This window comes from Oncorhynchus clarkii, unplaced genomic scaffold (genome assembly GCF_045791955.1).
Source record: "Oncorhynchus clarkii lewisi isolate Uvic-CL-2024 unplaced genomic scaffold, UVic_Ocla_1.0 unplaced_contig_686_pilon_pilon, whole genome shotgun sequence".
In the NCBI taxonomy this organism is placed as follows: Eukaryota; Metazoa; Chordata; class Actinopteri; order Salmoniformes; family Salmonidae; genus Oncorhynchus; species Oncorhynchus clarkii.
Window position 1 is genome coordinate 223,095 of NW_027260849.1, and position 27,856 is coordinate 250,950.

Genomic DNA, 27,856 nt, shown 5'->3' on the forward strand with positions numbered 1-27,856 from the left:
TGGGACAGTATTACATTGGGACATTATTACATTGGATGATGAACCTCTATTACAAAGACTTTGTACACATAATGCTTTTTCTTCTCCTTGGGTAAAGAGTTAATTATGATGTGATACTTATTTCACCTTTTAACTTATTTAAGCCTTCATCATTTAAAATGATGCTCTTACTTGCAAACCTTTGATGCATCCAACAATGATACCTCACTTAGGGTACAGAAACACCATTTTGCAACCAAAACAGATTTGTATGTATAGTTTACCCTTCAATGATGAAACGCAATGTACAATGAGTATCATTATCTTGACGTTTACAATTTCACTTAACTCCAGGTCATTTGTAAATGTCATGCTTAAAGATTATGTTTGTCAAAGTTTATTTCCTTTCAATTATGTATAGGAAACTGTTTCGTATTACTCTATAAAAATGTTCTGTTAAACCATACTGAAGTTTACAACACTATTGTACATACTGAAATGAGAATATGTTGAGATGTTTATTAAAGCTTCATTTGAAATGAACATAATGTTAGTTTTTTTACTGAAACACACAGTGGTGCGGTTATGCTCTTGTGACCTGTCAGTGTTCTACTAGCTACAACAGGTCTCATTGAGACCCACCATCAGCAGACCCTTTGAGGTCTGTAGACCCAACTCTACCTCGTTTAGCATAGCCAGACCTTGTATTATTGTGTTCTGTGTATTCTCGGAGAACTCAGAAGCCTGGAATAAGAGGCTAAACTCTGTCTAACTCCTCAGTAGAAAACATGCACAGACCTCCGCTTCCCTCTTTCCTCTCTTCCTCTTCATCTTCTCTCTCCCTCTCTTTGCCCCTTCCCTCTCGCCCCCCCTTCGCTCTCCCTCTTTCTCTCCCTCCACATAGTGAGACCACATGTACAGTCTGAGGGCTGTGTGTGCTGTGGCCTTAAATTATGAAATATGTCAGCTGTCTTAAAAAGACCCCATCCTTCCCTCTCTGGGCAGAATTAGCACCACTCCTTTCTTTCAAAAGGGAGAAAACACATCTGCTCTGGTGGAACAACTTTTTTAAAAAGGAAGCCAACTTTCCCCCTGAAATGTAGACTGGGATGGATGCAGAACAGCTCCAGGATTAACAGTTAATGAATGGGCTCAGTTTAGGTTTAGTACCCAGTTACCTTGGCAGTAGCACTACTTTCTGCCTCCTGCCTACCTCCACCCAGTAGTCTACAGTACCTCCACTCAGTAGTCTACAGTACCTCCACCCAGTAGTCTACAGTACCTCCACCCAGTAGTCTCCGATACCTTCACCCAGTAGTCTACAGTACCTTCACCCAGTAGTCTACAGTGCCTCCACCCAGTAGTCTACAGTACCTCCACCCAGTAGTCTACAGTACCTCCACCCAGTAGTCTACAGTGCCTCCACCCAGTAATCTACAGTGCCTCCACCCAGTAATCTACAGTGCCTCCACCCAGTAGTATACAGTACCTCCACCCAGGAAACTACAGTACCTCCACTCAATAGTCTACAGTACCTCCACCCAGTAGGATACAGTACCTCCACCCAGTAGTCTACAGTGCCTCCACCCAGTAGGATACAGTACCTCCACCCAGTAGTCTACAGTGCCTCCACCCAGTAGTATACAGTACCTCCACCCAGGAGACTACAGTACCTCCACTCAATAGTCTACAGTACCTCCACCCAGTAGGATACAGTACCTCCACCCAGTAGTATACAGTACCTCCACCCAGTAGTCTACAGTGCCTCCACCCAGTAGGATACAGTACCTCCACCCAGTAGGATACAGTACCTCCACCCAGTAGAAAACAGTACCTCCACCCAGTAGGATACAGTACCTCCACCCAGTAGACTATGCCTGTCACACATTCCCACCTATGCGCCTCACTTAAATACGTCTGGCCACAGGCTAGTAGTGCCCTCAGTACCATTTAATGTCCCTGGCTCACTTCATCTGTCCCACATTTATTACATTTTATTTAGCTGCCTTTTCTGAGTGCCAGCCCAGTGGTAGGAGTGTGTGTGTGTGTGTGTGTGTGTGTGTGTGTGTGTGTGTGTGTGTGTGTGTGTGTGTGTGTGTGTGTGTGTGTGTGTGTTTGCCTGTGCCTGTGCCTGCGCGTGTGTCCATTTTTTCATATTCCCCCTCCATCTGGGCAAGTCGTTAGCACCAATGTCTTCGGTACCAGCCTAACAGTAAACTTAATGAAATCAGCGGAACATGAATCATAGGCTACATGTTTATTATACACTGGGCTGAACTACTGTGGCTCTAATGGGACTGCAACCCGACTGCAACCACAGCATGGTATGAGTGGATGCTCTGGGCAAAGCTGTCCCAAAACACTGCACAATGGGACCCGAAGGAATGGCTATGTATTTGAATCATTCCATTCTATGGGCATGGTCTCAACTTGAGGTGCATGCATAACATAACTCTCATTGATATCCACTGTCGGCATCCGAATTGACAGCTCTATGCACTGAAGATCTATGTATCTGCTAGATATGATTCAAGCCTTTAATAAGTCTGGTAATGTGACAGATCATGTAGACAGTCAAAGACTCCATCCTGGTTACATTGAACATGCCATCGTAAAACAACCCTGACATCATTGCGCCCCATCGTGAAAACAGTAGTACCAAGACATCATTTCTCACACGCGAGCCAAAAGGGGGATTTTGTAGTTTAGAAGACTCTACTAAGTTATCCAACAGAAATGACAAACTGTGATGCTATGACTGTAGTATAACTGTAGTGTACAATAACCAATCATTGCACTTCAGTTTCCATACACAGATAATTCCACAGATAAACCCAGAGGGAAACTGTGATCCAGTTGTTCTGACTGATTTGTTTACATTGAAGAGGATGGAGGTTTTAACAATGTAGACCTATAAAACCCGTACATGACTGAAGGGGTACATCAATTAAATTACAGGTTCATAAACCTTAATGTCTTCCGTTCCCCAACTAGGCAGTTTGTTGTGGCCCTAGTGGTATGCAGCTCTTAAGAATGAGGCCAAAATGTGATGCATGCCATCACTTCCTAGCATTGTGGATTTGTTTACCCTTATGAAAATCACCTGACGTAGATACGGTTACAGCCCTGTAATTATTGGAGATGAACCGTGATGAGGGACCTATATATTTTGCGTAAGGGACGGATGAGACATATATGGGCATATGGCAGACTAATCAGAACCAGTCACGAAGGAGGGTTGAACGATTTTGAGGGTTCTCAGTTTGAAGAAAAAAGGCTGATTTGTACACACCAGATAAAAGCAGGGTTACAGTGTAAAAGAGGTTTCTTTTGATTACTCATAAATGAAGACAGTCCGTTCTACAAGACTCCACACACTCTGTGGTTAGGGTAGTACACTGTATCTTGTTAAAAGAGTGACTCTGGCTTTAATTGTTCAGAGTAATTTGGGTCAAAATGGTTTAACTTTAAACTGGTGGTGAGTAAGCCTGTTTCAGGGAATGTTTTTTAGAGATGGGGATTAGGAAGTTTTACAATGGGACTTCATACTATTTCAGGACAAAACTCTTGCTTCAATACCACTTAGCATCCAAGTTGCTAGTCATTTATAATTAGCTTATTGGGTCTTTTTTGGAAAAATCACACAATTACATTTCATTGGATGGCAGACACCCATAAATGGCAAGGTGCAGAGCTAAATTGCTATTACCAATTGGATGAGAAAACTTCACACTTGAAACTATAACAGGGTTTTAAATAAATTATTTTCTACAGTACTGTCGACAGTCATCACATTCCAGGCATTCTGTTTTCACTAACAACTGAATCTATATCACTTAACATCTGAAAAGCCAAATGATATCATCGAATTCTTTAAGACTAGAGATTGCCTCGAAATATACATCTACTACCTAGTGCACCGTTGAATATGTCTTCAATTGATAGCATAGTACCTTCAGAGACAATGAGCCCTACACTCTTAGAAAAAAAGGTGCTATCTAGAACCCAAAAGGGTTCCATAGAAGAACCCTTTTTGATTCCAGGTAGAATCCTTTTGGGTTCCATGTAGAAATCTTTCTACAGAAAGATCCACCACATTGTACCCCCCTTTCAGGTGCTACCGTGCTAAGCCTTAATGAAGTGCACACCTGTTATGTTACATGGCTCAATTTCAGCTGCCAAGGACTCCATTCTGCCATAAGTCAGTATATAAGTTCCATGGTATAGGACAAGTTTTATATAAGTCTATGTAAAGCTTTGCCATGTCTATATAAAGCACTAATTGGTTCTTGATATGTTCCATGGTTTTATTAAACCCAACCACCCACTTATAAATTATTTATGATGAATTGACTTGAACACAAAGTAATTACTTCCATGTGTGGGAGATCAACTATAGTCAAAGATTCCATCATTAATTAGGACATTTATGAAGCGGACAAGAAGATAAACTATGTAACTATTGGTTTCCTAGACTGACATACATACAGACGCACACACACACACAAACAATCCAAACTTACACACAAACAATCCAAACTTACACACAAACAATCCAAACTTACACACAAACAATCCAAACTTACACACAAACAATCCAAACTTACACACACAAACAATCCAAACTTACACACAATATTTTTCTCAGCTAATCGCCAGCAATGAAATCCCATACTATCTATTCCTCGATAGTTTCCTATTCGTTGCCATGTGGACATATCTGTGCCTTGTTGTCATGCATGTGATATTGAATCCTCCCTCACTCAGTCTTTCCACTAGCTGTGTGTGCCTGTGGCGTCTGCTTTCTTAGGATGACCACACCACAGTACAGTCTGGTGACATACATACAGCACAGCACGCAAGTAGAACATCACGAACTGTCATTTCCTAAACGGAGACGTGGCAAGACTGTATAAAAAACTCTATAGGACTCTCAAAGTCAAGTCTATAGGACCTTCTCAATAGTACACTTGAAACAGACACAATAACATGTTTTAAGTTGTCTACTGTTTCCCAATCACCGCCAGCCTACAGATGAGCTTGAGCTTGGAGTGAGAAATCGACAAAAAGGTGGGAGCTGCTGTCTGTATGAACCCAAATGCAGGAACTCAGTGTCCTCAAGCCAAGAGAGGAGAGTTAACTACCTGCTACTACCTCTACCACCCAGTCATGAGTTGCTGATGAGTGCTGAGGATGGATGAAGGTGTTGTAGTGTGTCATACAGACTGTCTGTGTAAAATGAACCTCCAAAACTCATCTGCCTTCCTTCCTGCCTGTGTGCCTCACCTCTGCCTGCTCCTGGAATGACAGCTACCAGCCCTGTCATCTTTTAAAGATCCACCACACTCACTTCTGCGTTCACACGCAGGGGAAGCATTTCAGACAAATTAAATGGTAACTGATACCTTTCTTGTGTGACTGAGTGAGTGTTTCAGTATTTGGTCATGTTAACTTGGGGCTTATTTTTGTGTAGAAATGCAAAAGCTATACCCTACAGCAGAATTGCTTTTGTTTCCCCACTCAAAAGAAATAATGATGCGTTTTCTTTTCACAATGGGATTCCCTTTCTTCAAAGAGCGACTTCACTCTTTGGCTCATGTTTTATCCCACTGGCTTGATGCCCTGCAATGAATGACATCATTGTTACTGTCAGTGTGTGAGTGTTGGGTTGGTTTGAAGACACGCTGTGGTCTAACTGCAGGTAATCCACTCCCTGAGAATGTTAAGTGTACCTTCTCAGGCCTCTCGCTCGATGACAACATGCCATTTCACTGTTCTGAATGCTAAGCCATGGCTCCACACTTGGCTTTGAAACTATTGTTCAAGCCTAAGAGAGGAGACTAGAGGATAATACCCACAGACACATATAAGCTAAGATGACGATAATCATATCTCGTAAAAAGGAGCACCTGAAAGAGTACACATGCATATGCTATAACCCAATCATAGTTCACCAGACTGTATCATAGACGATAGTTGGGTACAGTTACAGCTACAGTGAGATTCTGAAGACATATTAAAACGGAACCTTTCATTCTTGTCATGATGATGAACAAGTTGGACATAACCCTAGTCCCCTGGAGGCTGCTGGGACATATAGTTGTGAGGCTGGGTGATAGAATGCCTCTGAGGTGTGGGATGATGATGGTGTATACTACACACAGACTCAGGTTACAGGGAGAGACAGGCTGAGACTGTGATTGATCCTGATAGCAGAGGCCTGTGGGAGAAGTGTAATTCAACCTGGAACAGATGTTAAAACCCCTGGAAGAACGTGGTTATGGAGAGGGCAGAGCTGGCAGACCCACGCTGCCCTTATTTACCGCCATTATAGACAACGGTTGAGCCGCACAGCGCGAGCCAGATACAGATGAGAAGATACATTTGACTGTGGATTTGAGAAACTGAGAAATGACGGACTGTAATCAAGTCAGACAGAAGTTACACAAGCCTGAAAATCTGGAGTCCTTTCCTGGAACGAAGCTAAATGAAAAGGCTTGTTTGATCCTATGACAAGAAACATTCCAGTTGAGAGTTGTTGTAGGTTGAAAGAAATCATACCATTTTCACACTACCCTGCCGACCCGAATCAAGCTTTGGCTCCGATATCAATATCAACTAGCCACTATGGTGGACACATGGAGATGGAGGGTGACAAGGAGTTACCTCTGGCCAGAAGTCTGATACTCTGATCACTTCCAAAAAAACACAGGTGTAATATGCTGTCTCATAAAGCCAGTGGATGAAGACAGTCTCCTCTCCACTGTTATAATGGGATAACATGCAGCAGGCCCACAACACAACTAGAGCAAAAACCTCCCTAAAACCTCCCTAAACTCAATAAGTCACGTCTTAAAAATCACTCATCTGTGACACTGTAGTGGAGACTCAATTTCATCTGTGAAATGTTGGAGATGATAAAAGGCACGCCAATATAAATGAACAGGCTGTAAATGTTTAATGTGACTATTTCTTCAGGCTGATTTGGCTTTGAAGAGGATTGGATCTGTAAGAGAAAAATCCCCTGATTGTTTTTCCTATTCATAGTAGAGTAGACAGGAGTTCAAAATGCCATGGGCAATGTTCCTCACAAACAGGAGAAAAAGACAAGATTTTTTAAGGCAAACATTCTAACTGTGATTACAGTGATGTGCTGTGGCAGAGGCTGTTGTCTAGAGCAGAAAACAACAATAGGTCAGGATAAGATTAAGATCAGCACCTGGCCCACTTGTTGAGCATCTGATTTAGTGAAATCTACTGGACCAGAAATTCAAAACAAGATTTATATTTCCAATTGTAAAATCAATGCATTTTTTTAGTCTAATAGGCTACATTGTAATTCTGTATTAGAATCTTTGAGTAAGCACTGCCCTCTGCTGGTTTCAGAAATGCAACAATGTACTTGATCAGTGTGCATTCTGCATGAAATAGGCCTGCCTAATGACTCCAGTGTAATTCCATACATTTCATCCAGCTCTCTGCTCGGATTAAAAGCAAATTACAGAAATGTACCATAAAACACAGATTTTAAGAGTTTGCTAATGATCTGTCAAAGTCTGCCAACTTTAAAAGTCATGCTGACAACATCATCTATGCCAGCATGTAGTTCATCGTGCACCTGCACAGCGGATACACCCTTGGGAGTCCCTGTGAGAATCAGATCCCCCTCTTCTAAGGTGATGATCTCACTGATGTAGCTGATGAGAAAGGGAATGGAGAAAATCATCTGAGAGGTGCAGCCATTCTGGCGCATCTGGCCGTTCACATTGAGCCAGATCTTCACGTTTCCCGGGTCGGGTATCCGCTCTTTGGGGATGAATTCACTGACGGGACAAGATGTGTTGAACGCTTTGGCCAGAGTCCACGGAAGACCTTTAGACTTGCAGTCATCCTGGACGTCCCGAGCTGTCATATCCAAACACAGGGCGTACCCTGCGACGTGTTGCATCGCGGAGGATTGGGGGATAGCGGTGCCTCCTTTCCCGATGACCACCCCCAACTCGATTTCATGGTGTACACTGTTGGAGTATTTGGGAATGAGGATAGGTGAGCCCTCTGTCAGATATGCAGATGGAGTCTTCAGGAACAACACGGGCTCTGTTGGGACGACGTTATTTAGCTCTTTTGCATGGTCGGCGTAGTTCCTCCCAACACAGATGATCTTCTTTCCCCACTCCCAAAATCGAGATATATTTCGTGAAGTCATTGTAAAGAAATCTTGTCAAGTCTACAGCTGCTCCGAAGCAGTTCTTACCATCAAAACGACCTTTGCCCGCTGCAGCTTCCTTGAACAAACCTGTCAAACGTACGGTATCCCAGAGTGGACAAAAACAGTTGACGTGTTACATAATAAAAGTTAATTCAAAAAGATGAGATATTTCGATACGAAATAAATGCATTATGTAAATATTACAATGACGCTAAATCAGTGCATATATATTACAAACTCAACCTGATTACAAATATGACGTCGTAAGGTTCCGTGGGTTCGCTTTCTCCAGCCTATCAGCTGATATTCACGAGCTACTCCCCTCGCATTCGATTGGTGTATCTGTGGAGGTCAACGTTAAAGAAGGCGGAACTCTTCTTTAAACCAAACGAGTTTGGTTCCTGTACATGCGATTGCGATATTAGCAAACAGCTACAGTGTTGCTGGCTATGTTTTACAGGTCACTGGTAGCGAGTGCCTGCACTCTTGGCGTTCTTGGAGCCGCTGCAACGTATAAAATTGGTATGTTTCGCTCACATCCCGATCTTTCAAGTTCTTTACACAGCTACATAACAACCCTGAAAGTTTCTAAACGAACTGTCACTGATGGCACGCCAACGTAAGGTTAGCTAGCTTTCATATTTATAATTTACACAGCATATTCAAATGCTAGCTAGCTACTGTCAAAGCAGCCATATATCTTTGAAGCAGCTGTCCCGGGCTAGCTAACTGGTGTTGATTAGCGCTTAGCAAGCCCCTGATGCTATTACATCATCCCCTTCCTTGTCTGGCATTTCCTCTTACAATTCTCTCACACACAGACTGAACTGAAGGCTTAGCTACGCATAGAATTTGGCAGCATCGAAATATTTGCAAACCATTGGATTCCAGTTATTTTAATGTATTATTCTGATCTTACTCCATAGTACTTCGGTTTTGTGTTCTTTGGCTGGCTTGTTTACTTTCATGTGAATGACAGCTTGAATAAATTGAGAACAAGCTCTCTCTGACAGGGTTACAATAGCTAAACTTTACTTGGCTGTTCTCCAAGAACCACGTAGCCCTTGTGTACATTGTAAGCACGTTTACCTTCTGTTTACCCTGTATGTGAACTGTATTTTTCAACGAAAATGGATTGGTTAATATTATGGCAACTATTTTATATTTTTACGATGACAAATTGGTTAGTGAGTTCTGTTATGTCTAATGTGATGAATTGTAAATATTGTGTAGCCCCTGCGCACGTCCAAGCAGCCCTTCTACACAAGGAAGCTCCTGATATCCCGATAAGGAAGTCTTTACTGGTGGAGCAGAGCGACATGAAGGTAGAACTGCTGCCAGCCCTCACTGACAACTACATGTACCTTCTCATTGATGAGGAGTCAAAGGAAGCTGCCATCATAGACCCAGTTGAACCAGTGAAGGTATGAAATGAAATATAGCCTGCTGTAGGTTTGTTTTGATGGATCAACAGTAGGATATGATGTATATACATTTTATAATCATTTGATTGTCTCTTCAGGTTGTAGAAGCTATCAGAAAGCACGGTGTGAGACTTACAACAGTTCTGACTACCCATCACCATTGGTAAGTCCAGATGTCAATCATTGTTTTTTAATATCACTCAGTGCAAATGACTCAGCGAAATTACCATTGTGAGCAGTCCAATAACACTGAGATTAGATATACCGACATTATAGGATTTCCATGTACCATGCGTTGTCTCCTTCTCTCTACAGGGACCATGCGGGAGGCAATGAGAAGATGGTGAGGCTGGTGCCTGGTCTCACTGTGTACGGAGGAGATGACCGGGTGGATGCCCTCACTAAGAAAGTCAAACACTCCAACACGTTCAAAGTAAGGCCTTATACCTGAGTAACTACCAGCAGAATAACCTATGTAATAACCATAACAGACCTAAAACAAAACACCTGTCTATTTCATTGCCAGGTTGGTTCACTTACAGTCAAGTGTTTGTTTACGCCATGCCACACCACTGGCCACATTTGCTACCTTGTGACCAAAGACAACAGCACTGAGCCTCCAGCTGTCTTCACAGGTAAGCTACTGATATCTTTCCAATTTGACTGTATCACCTACTGTAATAGAGAGCAATAGTAATGGCATGTTGGCTAAAGCCCATGAGAAATTAAAAGGGGTTTTGGATAAAAGCCGAAAATAAGAACTGTGTTAAACACAGGCTTAGGAGATCTTATACGTTTTGTTCTGTGAGATAATCTGTCAGCTAATGTCCCTTTGTGAATTTTGAAGCATTTAGTAATCAAAACAGCACATAAAGGCTTCATAATTCATAAAGGTCATGTTAACTGACTGATATTCTCATAGAACAAAACGTATAAGATCTCCTAAGCCTGTGTTAACCTCAGACCTTATATTTTATATCCTAAAACCACATTCTTTCCAAATTGGTTCGTTCAGCCATTCCTGAGGTACACTGCATGAGGTACACCTGCTCGTCAAATCTCATTCCAAAATCATGGGCATTAATATGGAGTTGGTCCTCCTTTTGTTGCTATAACAGCCTCCAGTCTTCTGGTAAGGCTTTCCACTAGATGTTGGAACATTGTTGCGGGGACTTGCTTCCATTCAGCCATGAGCCTTAGTGAGGTCGGGAACTGATGTTGGGCGACGAGGCCAGCGTTCCAATTCATCCCAAAGGTGTTCGATGGGGTTGAAGTCACGGCTCTGCAGACCAGTCAAGGTCTTTGACACCGGTCTCGACAAACCATTTCTGTATGGACCTCTTTGTGCACGGGGCATTGTCATGCTGGAACAGGAAAGGGCCTTTCCCAAACTGTTGCTACAAAGTTGGAAGCATTTAATTGTCTAGAATGTTATTGTATGCTGTAGTGTTACGATTTCCCTTCACTGAAACTAAGGGGCCTAGCCTGAACCATGAGAAACAGCCCCACACCATTATTTATCTTCCACCGAACTTTACAGTTGACACTGCATTAGGGCAGGTAGCGTTCTCCTGTTATCCGCCAAACCCAGATTTGTCCGTCGGACTGCCAGATGGTGAAGCGTGATTCATCACTCCAGAGAACCCGTTTCCACAGCTCCAGAGTCTAATGGCGACGAGCTTTACACCACTCCAGCCAATGCTTGGCATTGCACATGGTGATCTTAGGCTTGTGTGTGGCTGTTAGGCCATGGAAACCGATTCATGAAGCGCCTGACAAACGGTTCTTGTGTTGACGTTGCTTCCAGAGGCAGTTAAGAACTTGGTAGTGAGTGTTACAGATAATTTTTATGTGCTACTCTGTGGTCCCGTTCTGTGAGCTTGTGTGGTCTACCTACCACTTCACGGCGGAGCTGTTGTTGCTTCTGGACGTTTCCACTTCACAATAACAGCACATACAGTTGACTGGGGCAGCACTAGCAAGAAAGCAATTTGACAAACTGACTTGTTGGAAAGGTGGCACCCTGTGACGGTGCCACGTTGAATGTCACTGAGCTCTTCAGTAAGTCCATTCTACTGCCAATGTTTGTCTATGGAGATTGCATGGCGGTGTGCTCTTTTTTTATACACATGTCAGCAATGGGTGTGGCTGAAATAGCCGAATACACACATTTTGAGGAGTGTCCATATAGATATATCATTTTCTTTTAATCTAGGAGAACTCTATTGAAGTCTGAATAGACCCGTCGTAATGCAGTTCCAGTCATAGGGGACATCAATCTCTTAACAGTTCTGATCATTAAACATGAGTTAACTACTGTAGGTTTACTTAGGTATCTAGGTATTATTAAATCAGCAGATTTTCATGGCAGCCCTTTGACCCTTGTTATCTTCCTGTTTAGGGGACACACTGTTTGTTGCTGGCTGTGGGAAGTTTTTTGAGGGTACAGCTGAACAGATGTACAGGGCATTGATAGATGTGCTGGGACGTCTGCCCCCTGAAACAGTAAATATACCTCTATCACACTGTGTTAAATGAACTTCTACATATAACTTTCTTTACATGTAATGACAGCTACTGGATTAACACTATTCAGTGTCTGTCTTTTATAGGTTAGAAACGGTCAGTTATTATTACATTATATGTGACCAAGCACATGTGCTGACAAACTCTGTCGTGTTAACACGACAGTCACACAGCAGATGGGAACAATAGTGTGTTTGTGTTCCAGCGTGTTTACTGTGGTCATGAGTACACCATCAACAATCTGAAGTTCGCTCGACATGTGGAGCCCGACAACGAGGTCATCAAGAAAAAACTAGCATGGGCAAAGGTATATCTTGATACATTTCATTAAAGGCCCAGTACAGTCAAACACATGATTTCCCTGGGTTTTATATACATTTCCTCACTGAGGTTGGAATAATACTGTGAAATTGTAAAAAAATATATGATTAATGCCCTTAGTGTAAGAGCTGCTTTTAAAAGATTGTCTGAAATTTCTGCTGTTTTTGGTAGGATGGAGTTTTGGCCTTCCATGGTGAAATCACCATGTGGTAAATTGGTTAATAGACCAATAAGAAAGGGTTCCAAACCTCTCTGCCAATAACAAATGTCCAGTTTTCCCCTCCCACTCAGACCACTCCAAGATAGTCATAGCTAAATATTTAGACATTTCCCTTTTGCTAAGAAGCTATTTTTGACCATTGTTTTCAATTAAAATCACATTAATTTATTGAATTGTTACCCAGAAATGATATTGAGATAAACAGCTGCATTGGACATTGTGTGTGAACACATGGCCATGGTGATCTTTAATGTAATCAAGAAAATGTATAATCTGCTTTTTATTAAATCCGTAGGAGAAAGTCAGTAATGGAGAACCAACCATCCCCTCCACTGTGGCTGAAGAATTCAAATTCAACCCCTTTATGAGAGTGAAGTAAGTACAACTAGTGATGGACATTTTTATAAAGCACTTGCTCAGCACTGATCTCTTATACGAGCATCAGACAATCCACAAGTGCCCTCTTGAGCTTTGTGTCATAGAGGAATGCGGGGAAGACGAGGGAGAGGATTTTTAGCATGGAAATTAAAGTGCCAATGCTCACTCTGTATGTAGTGAAATAATTGAAGTGACATTCTTTCCTTTCTATTCCAGAGAGAAGTCTGTGCAAGAGCATGCTGGGCAGAATGACCCTGTTGAAACCATGAGGAGTCTCCGTAAGGAGAAAGATGGCTTCCGGGTCCCCAAGGACTGACTGCAGAATGGAGTCTAGTGAAATCCGTTCCACTACATGCGTACCAGTGCACTGGACTTGTTACTAACAACTATGGCAAAATATTTCCTACCTGTTTCATTCACTACATAAAATACTGTATTTACTACATTTCAACATTCTGTACATTAGCTTGTAGACCTAATGCAAGCATCAAGCAAAACATTGTAGTCTCGTCACGAGGAAGACTAGAGATGGGAGTATGAACTGGATTTACAGAATACAATTTGATATGTATTGCAGAAGATTGATTCAAGAATCTACTGAAATGTACAGTTTGATGTAGAGTAAATACAGTATTGATATTCTGTAATGTGAAAAATAATATTTTAATAAACCCCAACAATTCTTATCTGCAGAAGCAAAACCAAACTATAAAGAGCAGGGTGAAGGTTGAATAAGTAGATTGTCTTAATGTGCAATGTTTGTAAATTAATTTAGACTTTTTGTCTCTGTATAAAGGTTTCTTATCAAGTGTTTTATTATTTTAATATGGTATATTCACTCAACAATATTTCCGAGGTTTGGGGTATAGTCCCTTTAGAGAAGCCAGGGCTACCTTAGTGTGATTGCTGGACATTTAGAAAATCAAGACTGAAGCGCTTCCAAACATCTCTCATACTATAGAAAATAAGACAACTTATGCTCTTTGTTAATCAAAAGCTCCATATATATATATACATACACACATATCAGGCTTTGAGTGCCAATGTGAAGTTCGTGATGCATAGGTCTTACTAAAAGCTCCATATATATATATACATACACACATATCAGGCTTTGAGTGCCAATGTGAAGTTCGTGATGCATAGGTCTTACTAAAAGCTCCATATATATATATACATACACACATATCAGGCTTTGAGTGCCAATGTGAAGTTCGTGATGCATAGGTCTTACTAAAAGCTCCATATATATATATACATACACACATATCAGGCTTTGAGTGCCAATGTGAAGTTAGTGATACATAGGTCTTACTAAAAGCTCCATTGTCTCCTTCACAGAAAAAGCAATAAAGCAGATTCTTTCTATTGTTGGCCTAACAATTAATTTCATATTTGTGAGAGATTCATTTCCCTAATGACTATTACCCGCTTGCAGAATTCTTAGGGTAAAACGGTGATGTTTGCTTGACATTCTGTATTAACATTCACATCTATAACAAAAGAGCTGCTAAACATTTAGTTTATTATATAAGCAATATATTTTGACATTGCTAATATTACTTAGTCCATATTAAATGGTTGAACCTAGCTGCTTAACTGACAGCATACCGTATGAAGGTATGTGCCTCGTTCTCACCATGCCATACAAAGGAAGAAAACACTGAAAACATGAATGTAAATATTGAAAGTGTATGCTTATTTCTACAGCTAAAACTGTTCCTTAGTATCGTGTCAGTATGTATATAAATGACTGCTGGTACGTGGTGAATAACGTACTTGAAAGTTACACTAACATTTTAATATGCAAAATATGTATCATAGATGTATTATAAATAAGGCAGAAATGATATACATTTAAACTAAAATATTTCTTTAGAATTCCATCAGAAAACATTTCAAGGGTCCAAATCCTTTTCAGTGCATACAAGAGAAATAACAGAATTTGCTGCTGTATTCATAATTAGTGCACACTTAAATGTAGTAATAATTATCCCAACCATACCAGTGGTCTGGTATGAATTAGCTTGTGCGTATACAATCTATAGCCTGAATGTATACAGGCTTTATGTTGGTATAAATAAATGACAGATCTAGAAGAAAAATAAACGCACACCTATTTAGGCAAGGTGCTGGCTAGGTGCTGGCTAGCGGAGTAGAAAACCTGAAAATGAAAGAGCCGCACACTCTAGGAGCTCAGATGCAAAAAATTGAATTACCAACCAAGCTGTCTTCACCAAATTTTTGCATCTGAGCTCCTAGAGTGTGCGGCTCTCTTTTATTTTCAAATAAATAAATGACAGGCCACCACAGTAATTAAGCACTTGGCGATAATGCTCTATTTGATCTGACAGACAGTCCTTTAAGCACAGACAGAAGGATAGAGGGATGGATAGACAGAGAAAAGAAATGGGGGGTTCTTAAAAGCAGAGAGAGAGGAGAGAGACAAAGAGACGGTAGAGGAGAGAGACAAAGAGATGGTAGAGGAGAGAGACAAAGAGATGGTAGAGGAGAGAGACAAAGAGACGGTAGAGGAGAGAGACAAAGAGACGGTAGAGGAGAGAGACAAAGAGACGGTAGAGGAGAGAGACACAGAGACGGTGAAGGAAAGTGCTACATTCAGGCATCCAGTACATATGGAGCATAAACATTAACCCAAGGTCAAGTTGTGTGATTTCACTCAAATGGTTCAAATAATCCTAGAATAGGGATGCATCTCAATAGACAAAATGTATGTGCATCATGCCTTTTTCTTTATTTCTACTGATATTAAAGAACTAAGACAGGTGACAGAAAATACCCAACAAGAACCGGCCATGTTGCTTCCACCTAACCGGTGTTAAACTCAATGGAGATGAAACAGAGAGGGCTACTTTAGACTATTGAGATGCACCCTGACACTTGAGGACAGACCATTCACTTACAGAAACCCTTCAACATCCTTTCACCCTCTTCTTCACCATTTGACAAGGAGTCCGTTGGTGGCCTTGTCCACTGCATGGTACTGTGTGTGCAGCAGCTCCCTGGCTCTCTCCTCTCCTACACTCTGTAGCCAGGACTGGTAAAGCTCTGCCACGTGCTGGTCCTCCTCTGGCACTAGAGGGCGCTCCTCCTTGTACAGATCCTCCACCTGCTGCAGCAACTCCTTGTTGTTCTGCTCTGGTAAGGGCTTCACCTGGCCTCCCCCATTCAGACAACCTGTATACACACACAGTGAGGAAACACAACACACAACTGGTTTTACAAGTTCAATTTGACTTGAACCAAAAAAATGAATTACAAACAGGAAACATTCCCCAGGGGAATTCACGCAGTGTGCTTTCTAACACTAGCTGCTGCCTGTGGTAGCTTCTGTGCAGATGTAGAATAGAGACTTCAACCATAGCAGTAAAAAAATCAATGGACGAGACATAATTCAATTCCACCCACTTGAATGTGGGATGAAAAAAAACATGCATTTGTATATAGTATCTTGTGTTTATATTAAACGCAAATGTAAACCAACAAACAAAGCCTCCTCTTTCCTCACCTGACGGACAGGCCATGACCTCTACGAAGTGGTAGGGTGACTTTCCCCTCTTGAGTTTCTGCACCAGGTTCTGGATGTTGCGGAAACCGTAGGTTGTGGCGAAACGCAGCACGACCACACCGTCCCTTTCCAGGGTCACCTCCTGGAAGTCCTTGTTCCTAAAGGGGACAGGTTAATCAGGGTTGTGTTCATTAGGCACCAAATACAAGAAATCAGACTGAAACAGGGAAGGTCAACTTGGATTTGTCCAATCAGAAACGCTGTTTCTTAAACATGCTCTAATCTCAGGGTTATTCTTCTCAACAAATCTATACATCCATGGCTGATAGGAAGCAGAGACAGACTTCCCTACACATCTCATGGAAATGAAGAGAGACTGAGTATTTTGCCTGCACTATTTCACAGTTGACACAATTAAGTGAAAGCTAACCAATTAGCAGAGGTGAGCTCCTAACAGGGCTTTAATACTGCAGGGCCAGACTGACTTACTTGAGTGTCTTGTAGGTGAGCTCCTTCACCTCCTCTCCAAACAGCTGTCTGGCAGCGTGTGTGAACACGTGATGGAGGTATCCTCCTGAACCGCTCCCTGCATGGCCCAGCAACTCATCACCACACACACTGCTGAACCTGCAGGGACACAAGTGCATGCACACATCAGCAAGTGTAGAGTTCTTCTGACGCACGCTGCATGCACACACACGTGCACGCACACACACACACACACACACACACACACACACACACACACACACACACACACACACACACACACACACACACACACACACACACACACACACACACACACACACACACACACACACACACACACACACACACACACCTTCTGGAGTTCTCCTGACACACACGTATGTATTAATTTATAGGTAAAAGATGAGGTTCAAACCCTTACATTGTATCTAATGGGGCTGGCTCCACATCGCTGAGCAACACTTTCTCTTCCTCTAGCATCTTCAGAACTTCTCCTGTCATGAAATAAACAGAAACAGACATCAGCAAATGTACATTTAAAAATGTGATTCAAAACAGAAAACAAACACAGACACTTTGAATACTATCTGCCATAGTGGTTTCATGTCCTCCCTACCTGAAGTGATGACACAGTCCACCTCTCTGGTGTCAGCCTCCTCCAGGTAGAAGTCAGGCCTGGAGGCCTCCAGTTTCTTATCATAGCAGGGCATCACAGTCACATGGTAGATCTGCTGTGGGTTCAGGCCCTGCAACAACAACAACACACACCTGTCAGTCATATCCTTTAGAAGATCTCATCCTACTATACAGACATGATGGAATCATCATCCAAAATGAACACAAATTCTTATCATCTATTAAACGTTACTCTCCATCTCTGATCTAGATCCCCTGACTCCATTTAGTCTATTCCAAAACTAACATCTAGATATTTAACCCTGCAGTCTTCATCGCTGAATGTCAGACTCCTGCATCATCAGCTGGCGGAATTATTGGGGGGCTTCCGGTTCAGAACAATTATATTGCAGGTCAGAAGCTTTTTAAATCAAGAAAACACTTCTTTTTTTTTACAAACCCAGGAGCTGGTCGTTTTGCATTATGTGAATTCCATTCTGTGAGCGGTGAGGCAGACATAGAAGGCTACCAGCAGGGAACTGTCCATTATTTGTGTTGTGCTGAAACATTTTTATTTGTCCATATGTAGAGCTTATGTTCCCTTCCCCCACGTAAGAATACATTGCCAAGTTGACTCCCCCTGGCTAGCCTCTCTCCATGTGAAAATGGCTAAAGTAACAGGACAAAGAAAGAAAAGTGATGATGGAGGAATACACAATCGTGGAAACAGCTGCTGCGCAAGTCATTATGGACACGGTCAACAACTCGCTAGATGGATGCACAGCCTGCAAAAAGAGCAAGCAGGTATGTGTTTATGTTTATGATAATTCAGGTCATTATTAGTGGATGATTGTGTTAATTCAGGCTTTCGTACATGTAGACCGTACGCAGGACATATAACATTTAAACCAGTGCTGCTGGTAAAAGTGCAGCCTAGTAAATAAGTTATTCTGGGAATAAGTACTTTAGTGACATGTCAATATTTTTTAAACCTCCCGCTTTGGGCTGGATGTGTCAATGTGTAGTTTATATACGGCTAATCTATGAGCAGAATTACTGTCTTACCTCAATTAACCACAAAATCCCTAGTTTAAAAGCGACTGTTTTCTGTAAGATGTGGTGTGCCATTTTCCCTAACTTCCCCCACATGGGCCAGCCCCCTAGCAATTCAAGTTCCAGCCCATCGCTATTTGAGAGACAACTAGCAAGAATCACACACAGCAGAGCAAGAGAGAGAGCAATGACATGGAGCACATATCTGCAAATATGTGATGTAGTACACCATTATCGGGGACCACTTTTAGCTCGTGGATGCCACTTTCAGAACTACTGGCTACAAAGTATACAAAAGTACCAGGGAATCCCTTTAAGTTTCAATTCAATTATTTGATTATCTAAACAATATTGAATGTAAAGGTCTTGTTTCGTTATGTCGGCTACAGGCTCTACAGGCTTTCATGAGGTAAGAAGGTTAATTGGAAGGCTCCTTTTTACAAAGCAATTTGAGTTGTCAATGTGACGCATTGCATAGGCATAGTGAAGAAAAAATATATATGGTTCTTAATTCATGTTGAATAGACATGCAGACAAATTCATTCATGCAGGGAAGAAGAATATTAGCCTACTACACAGGAGTCACAAACACTAAATAAATAGATGTTATTTGGCAGGGTTGACGGATCAACTCGCAGAACAATTTTATGCGGCTCGGTCGGATTGCACAGAAAGATCTCTCTTGATGTCGGGTAGGCTCAGAATTTATGTGGCTGGAGCGGGGTGGGTGCAGCTCCAAAAAACAGACCTATGCAGGACTCTAGTGTCAATGAGCCCCGACCAACCTGCTGGCCAGCGAAGAAGCCCTTCACCAGAGAGCCCATCATCTGCTGTGGGGAGCGGGTGGAGCTGACGTAGGGCAGGATGAACTCTCCATGGGTTTTCTCTGCATAGCAGATCCAACCTGAAGACAACACAAGCCTGTATTATTACAGGGCCTGAAGACAACACAAGCCTGTATTATTACAGGGCCTGAAGACAACACAAGCCTGTATTATTACAGGGCCTGAAGACAACACAAGCCTGTATTATTACAGGGCCTGAAGACAACACAAGCCTGTATTATTACAGGGCCTGAAGACAACACAAGCCTGTATTATTACAGGGCCCGAAGACAACACAAGCCTGTATTATTACAGGGCCCGAAGACAACACAAGCCTGTATTATTACAGGGCCCGAAGACAACACAAGCCTGTATTATTACAGGGCCCGAAGACAACACAAGCCTGTATTATTACAGGGCCTGAAGACAACACAAGCCTGTATTATTACAGGGCCTGAAGACAGCACACGCCTGTATTATTACAGGGCCTGAAGACAACACAAGCCTGTATTATTAATGAACCTGAAGACAGCACAAGCCTGTATTATTAATGGACCTGAAGACAGCACAAGCCTGTATTATTACAGGGCCTGAAGACAACACAAGCCTGTATTATTACAGGGCCTGAAGACAACACAAGCCTGTATTATTACAGGGCCTGAAGACAACACAAGCCTGTATTGTTACAGGGCCTGAAGACAACACAAGCCTGTATTATTACAGGGCCTGAAGACAACACAAGCCTGTATTATTACAGGGCCTGAAGACAACACAAGCCTGTATTATTACAGGGCCTGAAGACAACACAAGCCTGTATTATTACAGGGCCTGAAGACAACACAAGCCTGTATTATTACAGGGCCTGAAGACAACACAAGCCTGTATTATTACAGGGCCTGAAGACAACACAAGCCTGTATTATTACAGGGCCTGAAGACAGCACAAGCCTGTATTATTACAGGGCCTGAAGACAACACAAGCCTGTATTATTACAGGGCCTGAAGACAACACAAGCCTGTATTATTAATGAACCTGAAGACAACACAAGCCTGTATTATTACAGGGCCTGAAGACAACACAAGCCTGTATTATTAATGGACCTGAAGACAAGCCTGTATTATTACAGTACCTGAAGACAAGCCTGTATTATTACTGGACCTGGAAGAGACCAGGGCCTATATTTATAAAGTGTGTCAGAGTAGGAGATGATCTGTCCCCCCTCTTATTCCCTCTTCTGGCCGTGACCCCACTCTCCTAGGGTGTCTCGGAGGGAGTTGGGATATGCAAAAAACAAATTTCAAATTAAAACACACTTGTACATGTGTGAAACAGGACAAATAGAAGTACCCACCACTTCTAATCTGATGAACTTTGTGAAATTGGGCCCTGGTTTCTGAAGTTCTATTGGAAGGATTCTGACCTGGAGATAATCAGGGGCTAGTTAAGGTGTTGAGGTACAGCTGGTTACCTGGGCAGGCAGAGGCCAGCATGGGCAGGGCCTGCTTGTCTTGCTCCTTCCGATGGAACCGCTCCACAAACTCTCTCTGACTCTCCAACAGGCTGAAGGTCCTGCTGAAGCTGGTGTCAAACACGTGGTGAACCCCTGAAACACAACAGTCAGTATATTTTATCTAAATATAATGTATCTCACTAATGTGTCAGATAAACCGATGTCCTATATTACACAGATACACAAAGGTTTATCTTTTAACCTTCGCACTCACCCAGACCCTTGAAGAAGGCGGTGAGCCTCCTGCCTGCCTCACTGCTGCTCAGGCCGTAGCGTGCTGCCAGGGAGGCTCTGGACTGTGGGGACACAGACACCACCACCACCTTCTGCTCTGCTACACCTGCCTGCTGGGGAGATGAAGGGAGACTAGTTACACACAGAGGAGACAGATACAGACACCATCATCATCACTAAACACGCTGGGTTGAGTATGACTGGTGGGTCCTGTTTGTGGGTCTTCAGATGGATGCCAACACACACACACACACACACACACACACACACACACGCACACACACACACACACACACACACACACACACACTACCTTGTTGCTGCGTAGCACCCTGTAAATCTCTTCATGACTCTGCTGTGTGATAAGGACACTCTCAGCTGAGGTGATGCAGCCACTGCAGGCCAGGCAGTCATTCAGAGTGATCTTAGCTTTCTCCAGCTTCTGCTTTCCACCATCCTGGAGACACAAAGAACAAGTTGGAGTAATATTGTACTGTAGGTTAACAGTGAGAAAGAAAAAGTTTGTCTCAAAAAGTAGCATCTGCTGCTTAAATTAATTTGAGAAAGTACTTGACAAAACAAATCCCATAAGGCAGCCATATTGCTTTTACCGATCCTGTGTCTTCAGAACAAGTTCAGGTGAAGGAGAGATGAGAAGAGCAACAAGAACGTTTTGAGATTCACCCTCAGTGAAGTAGGCTCATGCCAGTTGACATGTTAGTCAATGTAACATCATCACAGCTCCAGCTGTGGTCACTATGTGGGAAACATTGAAGCATACGCACCTGTTTAACCTGGAAATAGCTCCCATCATCTTCTATTTGAATTTTAGCCACAGATCGGCCTTGCTTCTTCTCCACCTTGACTGGTTTCACACATTCCTAAGAAAGGACAAGGGGAGCAAGTAGCAATCAGTTTAGGGGGGAAAGTACAATCACAAACAATACTAGCTAGCTTAGTCACATCGTGCTTACAGTACAAGAACCAATTAAATTAAAGTAAAAGGAACTAATGGTGTGTCTGATGACAGATACAAGTGGACATCTTTGGCTAAGTTATTCAACCTAGGAAGTGAACTAGTTAACGTTAGCTAGTCAAATGAGTCACATGTCATTTCGATGACCTAGCGAGAGCGCAAAGCAACTAGGTAGTAGAGGAGGCTGGAAGGAAACAACATCTCTGAATCCATTCTAATGATCTCATTCCAGTCATTACAATGAGCCCGTTCTCCTAAAGCTCCCCCACCAGCATCCGCTACGAGTTAACTAGGTTAAAAAAAGAACAAAAGCGGGTTCAATTGAAAACCACCATTGCTTCAATCAATTTACACAGCAATGCCAATAACACAATATACGCATTTGGAGTTGGACAGATCATACTCTATTTGACAGCTAGCCAGTACTTTAGAGGTTAGCTAACTACAGTAGCTAGCTAGCTAACTAGCTACTGAGAGTGGCGACCAGTGAGTCATTAACATTAAAATAACCACATTGTACCTATGCTAAAATTATGTAAAACGTGTTTAATAACATGATTGTTGTATGGTTAAGTGTTATTTACCTGGGAAGGAGTGATAAAATCATCTAGATCTGTCAACTGCAAAACACCGCTAAATTGGGACACCATGTTTAGTGCTGCTGTAAAGCAGTTTGTGTTTACTTTGAGTGTCGTAAAGATGTTTCGTCAGAGAATGTGCTTCTCTCATACCAACCAGATTTGATACTTGGTATTTTTAAACAGTACCCAAGTTTACCGAAGCGATGAAATGAAAATAAATAATGTGCGTATGAACCCCATTTATTTAAGCTCTCAGAATTCACATACCAGAATCAAATCATTCAAATCTATGAATCAATGTACTTTTTAGGCTATGATAAAGGAAACCAAAGGTGACCAAAACTTGAAATATGATACCATAACCTACACATCCAGGGAACTGTCAGAGCTCCTATTTAAATAAAATATCAAGTATTAACAATAAATAACAATAATCAAGTTAAAAACTTGATAATCAAGCATAATCAACTAATATGTGCAAAATACACAATCTTCAATTTGTAATGACTGCACAATTAATTTGTAATGACCAATGTTCAACAATGTTGTACAATCAGACAGTGTTTTAACCTGAGACTGTGCAGCAGCATATCAATAGAACATAAAGAGCTACGCTCTAAAGGCATGTTAACATTGCAGTATAATATAGACTGCATGAATCTTACAGTGCAATTTGATCATAACAGGATCAGTTCCTTTCTGTATTCTTCATATTCAAGCATACACTTAATAATTAATTTATATCTGCTCATAACTCATAGACCATCCAAGGCCCTCATGCTAAAATTCCAAGCAGTAAAAACATATTATGCCATGGTTACTGGCAAAACCCTTAGCTGCATCATTATGTGGCAACAGGGAGGATCTAGAAAAAACATATACAGGAAACCTATAATGATAATGCAATACAGACAGTGTTATAACAGAATGTCATTCTCATCAGAACTCCCATCTACAAATAAACAAACAGGAAAACAAACATACAAAGAAACAGATTCAGTGCAGATTCTGCTACCATACTGTGTACAAAGAGCTGATGATTTGCAATGTAAATATGAGCCATGTGACACGTTACTATTCAGCACAATCAAACAGTAAATGGCTTGTAAAGCCAGAGAGCCAAATTGTGGACCCTAGTTACAGGCTACAACTAGCACCAGCATAACTATGGTCCAGAGTATTTCCTGGTCAAGTCACACGGTCTTGAAAAACTCCTTTAGACATACCATCAACAGGTACTATGTGCAAAGTTACAACCCAACGGCATCAGGTCTGGAGACTGTACAAGACCAGTCACTATAAGGTCTTCAGTGACTTGGGCTGTCCGTTCAGTTTTAGGATTCGCTCGGCATCCCGGGCGTTCTCTCTCAGTAGATCCATGTTGGCGTTGACATTCTCCTCCATCCACTCCTCCACTGTGTCTGGGAAGTAGATAGCCTCCATCTCCATACGGAAGTTCTCTATGTACGTCTCCCACTTATCCAACAGTCTGGAAGAGGAGACAAGGGTTTAACTAACAAAGAAGAGGCACTTTTTATTCCATTGTCCTCCAAGTGGCTGAATATCTCTCATACATCCAGATAATGTCTCTGTGGCGTTAATGATGAAGAGAAAGGTGATGGCTAACCATCAAGAATTTAAAAAAGCAATACTTACTTCTTCAGCCGACCTTGGAAGAATCCTATAATTCTTGGATTTGCAAAATTATATTTTCTGTGGTAGCGACTGAAACCCCCTTTGATGTGGCTGTATGAGATAATCATCAGACGAATAGACAATAAATTGTCATCAGAAAAATATATGGTATTTTCTTTGCATCTGAATTAATTATTTGCTTCTAATTACTTAAACTGTATTCTTCATACTCTGGAATCACAAATAAAAATTGAAGCGATGGATGCTTACTAGTGTTTCATGAGGGCCTCCACCTCCTTCTGCAGGTTTGTGTGAATGTAAAACACCATGTGGTAGATCTGAGAGCCTGAGAAGGCTCCACTCCCCTCACTACAGAGGCAGACAAACAGGAGAGAAAGGTCAAGCACTTTACCAAACAACATATGTTTTGTTAAGTTCACAAAGCAAGGCATTTCAAGTAAACCATATGTGACATGGTACAGTACAGGTTGACTTAAGAAAGGAATGTAGCCACACACTCTTGCTCTGACACAAAAGAGAAATCACCAAGTTCCACCTCCTCACCAATTTTCAGGTGTACGTTTTCCTTTCTCTAGAAAATTGCAATTGGTCTTTCTCATAATACAAAACAGTATTTCAGTTGAAGTTGACTCACATTTGATTAAATAGTACTGTTCTACTAATAACTGAGACTACTACTAACCAGATATCTTTCTCCACCTTGATGTTGCAGCCCAGTATGTGGTGAGCCTCCATCTTTGCATTTTCATCAAATGCACCTGTCCAACAGACACATGCATAATGTTAGTTACAAGACCGGTGTACTGTAATACTTTACCGATCTCATGTCCGTAGTGGACACGTTCTCTGGAGAGCTCACAAACTGCGCAACACTTCTGAGTAAGAAGCTTTGGTTAATTTCATTATATTCACTAGGTTTCTGTCAATTGCTTTATTGTCTTTTGTTTGGAGCACATGTCTGGTTTCTCAGTCTTGTAAATGTTGAGTGCACCCACGCTCACATAGTGCCAGGATAGGTCTGGTTTATTGTATTTAAAGAAAGAAATCGACTCAACAACTATCTTTTGGCATTTTTTTCATTACTCTACTGTTGATACAGTTCCTACGTTTTTTTGTCAGCAGTCAAGTTTTCAAGATATAGGATTTTCAAGAAGCAGTGTCACTTGCCACATCATCATGATGATGATACGTTTTGAATCATATGATAATTTTCCAAAATATAGTTGTTGAGTGGATTCTTCCTTTAAGTGTTCATTTGGATATGTTCTCATGAGTTCTGGTTGAGGATTTGTTTGGGGAGGCTGCAACTGAGCCTAGCAGACCCCACCTGATAGAGCTCTGCTACCCAACCCAAGCCCGGCTGGACCAGACATTATACATCGGGTTAGGGCCGGATAGGGCCTGTTTTTTCATCAATAGCTAGGGTATAGGCAGGACTTGGGTATAACTAAACTGATCACTATCATTTTCAAGCTGAGCCATTTGCGTGTGCTTTGCTGCGCAGCACAGTCATATCTGACTAAGATCATAACAAGGTGTAAGAAGTGCTTCAACCTCATCAAATATAAGACAGGAGATTATTTCACAGGAAATAATAATGTTCCTAGAGTTTTGTAGCTTACAGCTAACTGCTGTCTCATGTCTCTTCATTGAGCAGAGAAGCCCAAGCGGAGCTGTTGCGATGGATATTCACATTTATTTCTGATTTCTGGTTTTGGGCAGGGCCGGGCCTTAAATTTGGCAGACGCAATCAGGCCTGGGTAGGGTAGGGCCTGAATGTCACGGGCATGGGTAGGGCTCGGGCTTAAAATTCATGCCCGTGCAGGGTTCTACCACCTGTGCCTTTATGCTTAGGCTAGTTTTTGCCTGTTAGGAGGCTTTTTCTTTTTGAATACTGACATTTTGAAGTCAGACATTTGCAAATATATCAACATGTACATGTATCACCATCATCAACAGCACTGTGCAAATAGAATAAATAACACAAATTTGCACCTCTACTTGCCTGCCTCCTGATGAATCTTTGTCCTTATGACTGCGAGAAGGTTACTATTTTACAGTTCCCCTGGCACTTACCATGCTTTAAGCTCTGTAGACACATAGCCAGGGAGGGAATGCCAACTGGGAGGAGTTCACACAACACGGTATGATGCTCAAACCTGGAGGGTAAAATATTTCAAACACTTAGGTGCAGCACATCATAACACAGACGCACAGTAAAAGACAGGATCATCCTTTTGATTTAGTTTAATGGGCCAACGGAATGAGTTATGAGTCAATTAATCTAGTTCAACTATATAACATCATGCCTTATACAGTATATCTTCCGCATGCTCTGGTTTAGTACACACACTTTGAACATTACCAAGACATCAGTATCAGAGTCAATTGTGGTTGATTAGTGTCAGGGTTGCAAAATTCTGGTAATTTCCCCCAAATTACCAGGTTTTCCAGAAATCCCTGTTGAAAGATTCCTGGAATCAGAAGGGAATAAGCATGAAATCCGGAACCCTCCAACCAGGATTTCTGGAAAACCTTGGAATTTTGGAAAAGTAACAGAAATGTTGCAACCCTTATCAATGTCTTACCTCTGCCATCCTGTTAGCAGGATGCCATGGAGGGTTATGGAGTGGTATTTGGTCATAGAGTTCATGACCTTTATCCAGGACAGATGGTTCTGTAGCTGATAGTCAAGAGGGGTCCATCGCTGGTCAATACCTGTGCCCCCTTTAAATGCACTGGCGAACCATATACCCTTGAAACCGGCCTCATGGTATCTAGATATCAATGTTCCTGTTCAAAATAAAAAACAATAAAATGTGTAAACATCATATTTTCCCTCTCTTATTCAAAAGCTGTAAACAGTTTTACAATGGTCTAGATTCTCTGTCATCGGTAATAACATTTGCCCCACCGAAGACATTCTTTAAAAAAGTATACTCGGTCATAACATACTTTATATGGACAAATAAAATTCATTAAATAAACATTTGACATCTTTTTCAGTCGGAGGGTGGTTTAACCTTCCAGAATTGGAATTGTATCAACTTGCTACCCAAGGCTTTTACTCGTGACATATAGTTGAACTCACTAAAGAGGAACAATGGGTACATATTGAAGATGCACATGCTCATCCCCAGAATCTTTTCATGTGTCTATTTTTAATTAAAGGATAAAGCTAAGAACATTAACAACTTCATAGTTAAGAACACTTTAACAATATGAAGAAAATGAAATGTATTCTATAAGAACCAATATCACTGCCATACAATTCAACCCTATGGAACAATCCTTGGATAGCTTTTCAGAATTCACCAATAAATTGGTCC

At 41.7% G+C, this 27,856-nt stretch overlaps 4 protein-coding genes across 7 annotated transcripts; 1 reads left to right on the plus strand and 3 right to left on the minus strand.

Moving 5' to 3' along the window:
• Positions 1 to 7,311: 7,311 nt before the first annotated feature.
• Positions 7,312 to 8,448, minus strand: LOC139401906 (oxaloacetate tautomerase FAHD1, mitochondrial-like). The gene is made up of 2 exons (XM_071145915.1): positions 8,432 to 8,448; positions 7,312 to 8,275 (listed from the first exon to the last, which is right to left on the minus strand). Exon 2 carries the CDS (start codon positions 8,183 to 8,185, stop codon positions 7,529 to 7,531), a length of 657 nt encoding a protein of 218 aa, XP_071002016.1. The 5' UTR covers positions 8,186 to 8,275; positions 8,432 to 8,448; the 3' UTR covers positions 7,312 to 7,528.
• Positions 8,449 to 8,547: 99 nt separating this feature from the next.
• LOC139401905 (hydroxyacylglutathione hydrolase, mitochondrial) lies at positions 8,548 to 14,427 on the plus strand. 4 transcript variants are annotated; one of them, XR_011633183.1, is made up of 10 exons: positions 8,552 to 8,710; positions 9,422 to 9,612; positions 9,711 to 9,775; positions 9,928 to 10,045; positions 10,139 to 10,247; positions 12,014 to 12,117; positions 12,344 to 12,445; positions 12,975 to 13,054; positions 13,274 to 14,203; positions 14,366 to 14,427. XR_011633183.1 is itself a non-coding variant. In XM_071145913.1 (9 exons), the coding sequence occupies exons 1-9, from the start codon at positions 8,638 to 8,640 to the stop codon at positions 13,371 to 13,373; spliced, it is 942 nt and encodes a 313-aa protein (XP_071002014.1). In that variant the 5' UTR covers positions 8,548 to 8,637; the 3' UTR covers positions 13,374 to 14,427. The 4 variants fall into 4 exon arrangements, 2 of the variants coding, with proteins under 2 accessions (XP_071002014.1, XP_071002015.1); XR_011633182.1 differs by having other exon boundaries at positions 13,274 to 14,122; XM_071145913.1 differs by having other exon boundaries at positions 8,548 to 8,710; positions 13,274 to 14,427.
• Positions 14,428 to 15,787: 1,360 nt separating this feature from the next.
• Positions 15,788 to 22,973, minus strand: LOC139401904 (cytosolic Fe-S cluster assembly factor narfl-like). Its single transcript, XM_071145910.1, has 11 exons — positions 22,875 to 22,973; positions 22,100 to 22,195; positions 21,628 to 21,771; positions 21,295 to 21,427; positions 21,039 to 21,173; positions 19,532 to 19,650; positions 17,695 to 17,824; positions 17,500 to 17,572; positions 17,076 to 17,213; positions 16,587 to 16,744; positions 15,788 to 16,255 (listed from the first exon to the last, which is right to left on the minus strand). The coding sequence occupies exons 1-11, from the start codon at positions 22,938 to 22,940 to the stop codon at positions 16,014 to 16,016; spliced, it is 1,434 nt and encodes a 477-aa protein (XP_071002011.1). The 5' UTR covers positions 22,941 to 22,973; the 3' UTR covers positions 15,788 to 16,013.
• Positions 22,974 to 23,494: 521 nt separating this feature from the next.
• On the minus strand, positions 23,495 to 27,298 carry LOC139401910 (hexosaminidase D-like). The gene is made up of 6 exons (XM_071145918.1): positions 27,116 to 27,298; positions 26,604 to 26,686; positions 25,210 to 25,285; positions 24,777 to 24,875; positions 24,528 to 24,617; positions 23,495 to 24,360 (listed from the first exon to the last, which is right to left on the minus strand). Exons 1-6 carry the CDS (start codon positions 27,178 to 27,180, stop codon positions 24,168 to 24,170), a joined length of 606 nt encoding a protein of 201 aa, XP_071002019.1. The 5' UTR covers positions 27,181 to 27,298; the 3' UTR covers positions 23,495 to 24,167.
• Between the last annotated feature and the right edge of the window lie 558 nt (positions 27,299 to 27,856).

Bases quoted from the DNA above. Each gene is read 5' to 3' on its own strand.
- LOC139401910 (XM_071145918.1), bottom strand. From the start codon at position 27,180: ATGAACTCTATGACCAAATACCACTCCATAACCCTCCATGGCATCCTG. The intron at 25,286-26,603 runs GTAAGTGCCAGG...TCTGTTGGACAG, and splicing joins TCTACAGAGCTTAAAGCATG to GTGCATTTGATGAAAATGCA. The intron at 24,618-24,776 runs GTAAGCATCCAT...TATCTCATACAG, and splicing joins GAGGCCCTCATGAAACACTA to CCACATCAAAGGGGGTTTCA.
- LOC139401906 (XM_071145915.1), bottom strand. From the start codon at position 8,185: ATGACTTCACGAAATATATCTCGATTTTGGGAGTGGGGAAAGAAGATC.
- LOC139401904 (XM_071145910.1), bottom strand. From the start codon at position 22,940: ATGGTGTCCCAATTTAGCGGTGTTTTGCAGTTGACAGATCTAGATGAT. The intron at 17,573-17,694 runs GTAGGGAGGACA...ATTTCATGACAG, and splicing joins GGACTGTGTCATCACTTCAG to GAGAAGTTCTGAAGATGCTA. The intron at 16,745-17,075 runs GTAAGTCAGTCT...TGTCCCCTTTAG, and splicing joins CTCACCTACAAGACACTCAA to GAACAAGGACTTCCAGGAGG.
- LOC139401905 (XM_071145913.1), top strand. From the start codon at position 8,638: ATGTTTTACAGGTCACTGGTAGCGAGTGCCTGCACTCTTGGCGTTCTT. The intron at 9,776-9,927 runs GTAAGTCCAGAT...TTCTCTCTACAG, and splicing joins CTGACTACCCATCACCATTG to GGACCATGCGGGAGGCAATG. The intron at 10,248-12,013 runs GTAAGCTACTGA...CTTCCTGTTTAG, and splicing joins GCCTCCAGCTGTCTTCACAG to GGGACACACTGTTTGTTGCT.